The 5,466-nt window shown below is 51.7% G+C and overlaps 1 protein-coding gene across 1 annotated transcript; it reads right to left on the reverse strand.

Annotated features, from left to right (window-relative positions):
• Positions 1 to 862: 862 nt before the first annotated feature.
• On the reverse strand, positions 863 to 5,136 carry SOX4 (SRY-box transcription factor 4). Its single transcript, XM_046641094.1, has one exon. The coding sequence runs from the start codon at positions 4,992 to 4,994 to the stop codon at positions 3,567 to 3,569; it is 1,428 nt and encodes a 475-aa protein (XP_046497050.1). The 5' UTR covers positions 4,995 to 5,136; the 3' UTR covers positions 863 to 3,566.
• Positions 5,137 to 5,466: the final 330 nt, after the last annotated feature.

Raw genomic sequence — 5,466 nt, forward strand, 5'->3', positions numbered from 1 at the left:
TTAATGGCAATTATTAATCCTCAACATAAACAGGAAATAGTGCTAAGTGGCAGGCTCCAAACCAAATACTAATGGGCCTCAGGAAATCCAAAGTACTTTTTCTCCTTGCATGCAGGTTTCCATAATGCTGTTGTACCTGATGCTTATAAAACGTGTCAGTCTCCACTAGCTGAACATGTGCTCACAGAGCGGGAGGGGGTGGGAGAGCTTTCCTCTTAGCCCTCGCCCAGGCAACTTCTCCAGGCCATTCCTTTTGTCCAATTTTACTTCCATGAATAACCATGCTGGGCATGGCACAAAACCAAGATTTTAGCATCACATACACCTTTCTGCTTTTGAGCAAAAAATTTATTCAACTTTTACACTTCCTAATTGGTAATGGCCTTCTCCACTATATACTGACAATTTCACAGGCTCATTTGCTCTTAATCCGGAGAAAACAATTCTAGCCACTGCTAGGTGGTTCACGACGGCCAACTCAAAGAGAAAGCAGCTTCAGGAACATCAAGTTAAAAAACAGATGAGCCAGCCCGTTTCATCGGTAAAGAATTCTGTGCACGTTGCCCCTCCCCCTTTTCAAAAATTGAAGACAAAGGGCATTTATTTAAATATGGTAAACTCAGAAAATTCCTAGAAAGCGTGTAGAGTTGACACACATTCAGCTGACGCCATCATTTCAGGGTCAGGGCCTGCCAAATCTGGCGGAGAGGAACTTAGCACTCCCCAAGAAGATGGCAAGTAACAGGCTCCTCTAAGAACTGACTCGTTTCAAAGCTAAGGTAGATAGTGTAGTTTCTACTCAGGTAGGGCACTCCCAATGTCAAGCTTCGGGCATAATAATGACAAAAGTCAAGATTTAGGGTTCAGTTCCAGCTGATTTTATTTCCTTCTCAAAAAAAGTTATTTACAGAAGGTATATATCAACAATCTGACAGGCAGTGAACTTGACATGATTAGCTGGCATGATTTTTTCTTTTTTTCCTCCCCCAAACATTGTTTTTGTGGCCTTCAATTTTAAGACAAATATTCTACACGGCATATTGCACAGGATGGATGGCAAAAAAAAGTTTAAAAACAAAAACCCTTAACGGAACTGCCTTAAAAGGCAGACGTCCTAGTGCCTGTCATGTTATATTAAACATACATACACACAATCTTTTTGCTTATTATAATACAGACTTAAATGTACAAAGATGTTTTCCACTTTTTTCAATCTTTAAACACAACAGCTATAAACCTGAACACATATGCTATCGTCATGCCATAAGACTAAAACAATTATATTTAGCGACAAGTAGAAAGGATTAAATAGTCAAATACAAGAATGAAAAACGCAGTACATAGTGTCGCGAACTCAAATCGGCATTTAGATAGATCCAGTGGTTTAAACGGCACGTTTTTGCTTATAAAAAAAGTGCAAAAAAGATGTGGTTTACAAATTAAAGCTACAGGATCCCTTTTTGCTGTAAATGCACCAGTTTTAAAGCCTCTGGACAGGATAGTACTTTGTTTAAAAAATTTGTTTGTCTTAAAAGCATACAGTGTTTGGCTAATTCCCTCCCCTGTTTATAAGACTGGGGTCGAAGGGTGGACACTGGTGGCAGATTAAGGGATACTGTCACTTTAAGAAGCCTGCAGATTGAAGTGTAAACATGGAGAAATTAGGGGCTGATTTTTTAAACTGTGAGATATTAACCAGCCGCCCTATTATAAAAATCAGGAAATCCAAACAGCGATTTACACCGATTAACACCCCCTTTATATATTTTTTACAAAAATACACTGAGAAAATAATCAAACGTTTTCATCTCTCTTGTCTTTTTTTGTTTTTTAAAAGTGTCAAAAGTCTACATTTAAATATAAAAAATTAAAAGTTAAAACTCTAGCCCTTCAGTGAAGGAGACGTAAAATGGCGTGGGTAACAACAACTACCAAAAAAAAAAAAAGAAAAGAAAAGAAAGATAAAGAAGATAACAGAAGGAAGGAAGCAAGGAAGGAAGCAGAAAAAAAGAAAAAAAAAAGCAAAAGAAAGGAAAGAAAAACAGGGACAAAGTAAGAAAAAAAATGTTTGGCCAGTATAAATACGTCCACATATAAAATGGCATCTGATTACATTTACAAGGAAAAAAAATACGAGGATGGAGCATCGGTGAGGGGAAAAAAACACGTCTTCTCATTTACACCTATAAGGAATAAACACATACACACTGAGAAAAAATTTGGTCCTGAATTGTTTTTTAAAGTCCAGCACAGATTTGAGTTGCGTTTGAATCCCTTAAAGAGTTAAGAATGAAAAAAAGCTGGTGATAATTTTGTTTGTAGGAATCAAACATAGCGCCATCTATCTGCTTTTTATATTATCCTACACTATTTTAAAAACTGCTCAACAGTCTTATACAGAAATCTTTAAAAGATAGACAGGATAACATGCTATATTAACCCCACCAGTGAAATAATCCAACACCATCACGATTCCGATTAAGAGAAGAAAAAAATCTTTTTTTTTTTCCCCGAAACCACTCGCCCTCCACTGCCCCGGTACCACATCAAAGTCTCCTCTCCTCCACGCCTGCGGGCCTGTGAAGTCGCACCTCACTGATTTCATATCTGCAGGAGGTGGAGGCCCCGGAGTCGCCGCCACCTTCTCCCGAACGTGCAAATCCATTTCAGTTTTATTAGGAGCCCCTTCCAGGCCAGTTCGTGTCCTTCTCTCCCCCGCCCCTCGCCCTCGCTGGTGTGGCTTCCAACTAGGTTCTCAGGTCATTTCCTAGCGCCGGTCACTCAACATCTCCTCCTCCGGCTGCAGGAGCCAGAAAGAAAAAAAAAAAAAAAAAAAAAAAGGGAAGAAAAAGTAAAAGGAAAAAAAAAACCCCAAATCGGGAATTCACCAGCGTGGAGTCTCTCAGTCCCGGCGCTCGAACCTGCACGACCCCCAAACCTCTGCCGTCGGTCACACTCCACTCCCCGGAGCCTTCAGTCTTCTTCGGGGGAAAAAAAAGCGGGGGAGGACGGGGGTGCTGAGAACAAAATCCCCAGGGGCGCGTTGGATTTTTTTTTTTCTTCCTTCCTTCTCTCTTGACCAAGAAAAGAAATAAAACAAAACAAAAACACCAAGGGGGCGATGAGAGAGGAACGAGATTCCTTCAGTCTCTAGAAAATTACCAGCTCGGCTTCTTGCTGGGGGTGCAGACAAGTCCGGAAGCTCGTTGGAAAACGGGGGTGGGGGGGCTCTCTTCAAGCAAAGGGGAGGAAACTCGAAGTCGCTTTTTCGCCATCAACAACACCACCAGTAACAACAATGAAAGGTCGCCCCCGTCTACCGCTGCCTCCCCCGCGTCCCCGCGGCCGGGGAGGTGGGGGGATGGGAGCGCGGATGCAAACGCGCCGCTGCGCTCCTCTCCGACGCCCGGGATGCGGCCCAAGCCGGCTCTGCTAACTTTTTTTTTTTCTTTTCTTTTTTTTTTATTTTTCCCTTTTCTCTTTCCACTCTCTCTCTGTCCACTTTTTTGTTTTTCCTCTCTTGCCCCCACCCCCTGGCCCTCTTCTTCTCCCAGCCCGCGCGCCCATCAGTAGGTGAAGACCAGGTTGGAGATGCTGGACTCAAGCCAGTCTCCCGAGATCATCTCGCTCACCTCGGGCGTGCAGTAGTCCGGGAACTCGAAGTGCGAGCCGGAGCCGGGCTCGAAGTTAAAATCCAGGTCCCGGTCCAGCGCCGACGACGAGCTGAAACTGCCCAGGGACATGCTCTCAAAGTTTGAGCTGGGGTTCAGGTCGAGCAGGTCGTCTTCGAACTCATCATCGGAGGACGAGGAGCCCGAGGAGGAGGACGACGACGACGAGTGGGACGAGGCCGAGGAGGACGCGTGCGAGGGCGCGCTGGACGGGGCGGGCGAGGCGGCGCGCAGGCTGGCGTAGCTGCGGTGATCGGCGGGCGAGCGGCCGGCGGCCGGCGACGAGGCGGCGCTGCTGCGGCCGCTCAGGCTCGGCCCGTCCGGCGAGCAGCCCGCGCCGCCGTCCTCGTACAAGCCCAGGGGGTCGCTGGGGTCAGCGCTCGCGCTCACGCCGCCGACGGGCGACGACGATGCGCCCAGGGCGCCGAACAGGTAGACGCGCTTCACCTTCTTCTCGGCCAGGTGCTTGCCCGGGGCGGCGAGGGCGGCGGAGGCCGCGGCCGCGGTGGAGGCCGAGGCCGAGGCGCCGGGAGTCCGCGCCTTGTACAGCGCGTGGTGGTCGGCGGCGGCGGCGCCCAGGGGCAGCAGGGCGGCGGCCCCCGCCTGCTCGGCCGCGAAGGACGAGGAGGCGGCGCCGGCCGCCGCTTTCCCGCCGCCGCCGCCCGCCAGGATGAGCTTGGCGTGCGGTTTGCTGAGCCCGCCGCCCGCGCCGCCCGCCGCCTTGGAGCCGCAGCTCTTTTTCTGCGCCGGTTTGGAGTTGGCGCCGCCGCCGCTCGCGCCGCCGCCTCCTCCCCCCGCGTTGCTGCTCCCGCCGCCGCCGCCGCCCCCGTGGCCGCCCCCGCCGCTGCCACCGACCTTGTCGCCCTTCTCCCCTGGCTTGGGGGCGGCGGCCGAGGAGCTGGCGTTGGCGTTGCCGGACTTCACCTTCTTCCTGGGCCGGTACTTGTAGTCGGGGTAGTCAGCCATGTGCTTGAGGCGCAGCCGCTCCGCCTCCCGAATGAAAGGGATCTTGTCGCTGTCTTTGAGCAGCTTCCAGCGTTTGCCCAGCCGCTTGGAGATCTCGGCGTTGTGCATGTCGGGCGACTGCTCCATGATCTTGCGCCGCTCGATCTGCGACCACACCATGAAGGCGTTCATGGGCCGCTTGATGTGCCCGCTCGGCGTCTTGCACCAGCTCGGGTCGTCGGCCTTGCCGCCCGTGGAGGCGGTGGAGCCGGGCGTGGGGGAGGAGGCGATGCCCAGCTCGAGGCCGGCGCCCGAGTCCGAGCTCTCGCCGGCCAGCAGCGCTTCCGTGTTCTCGGCGTTGTTGGTTTGCTGCACCATGGCCCCGGCTCGGCGGGCGCCCACGCGCGCTCACACCCTCGCGGCGGCCGCGGCGCGATCGCCGGGCCCTCCGGGTTCCCCGGGCCAAGCACACGCCGGGCGGGAGGACGCGCGCGGCGGCCGAGCGGGCCTCTCCACTCCTCGCCGGGGCGGAGGCGGGCGAGGAGAGAAAAGTCTCCAAAAGATGCGGGCAAGGAGTACTCCGCCTCTTGCAGAGGAGTTATAGTTCCCAGGCTGGAGAGTCTCTCCCTCCCTCTCGCTCGCTCTCTTTCTCTCTCTCTCTCTCTCTCACCGTTCCGTAGTTTGCTCTGTCTCTCGGCTGAGTCTGGTCACCGTGTTGAAGTGGAGAGGAGTTTCTTGAATGCTGCTTGCTGAGCTTCCAAAGCAAGTTTCTCGCCGCCTCCCAGGCAAGTCTTTTTTTTTTTTTTCCTCCCCTGAAGCAGTTGATTCCAGTTCACCAGCGCTCTCAGGA

Source organism: Equus quagga, chromosome 15, assembly GCF_021613505.1.
Source record: "Equus quagga isolate Etosha38 chromosome 15, UCLA_HA_Equagga_1.0, whole genome shotgun sequence".
NCBI classification, from domain to species: Eukaryota; Metazoa; Chordata; class Mammalia; order Perissodactyla; family Equidae; genus Equus; species Equus quagga.

Coding starts and splice junctions, on each gene's coding strand:
- SOX4 (XM_046641094.1), bottom strand. CDS start 4,994: ATGGTGCAGCAAACCAACAACGCCGAGAACACGGAAGCGCTGCTGGCC.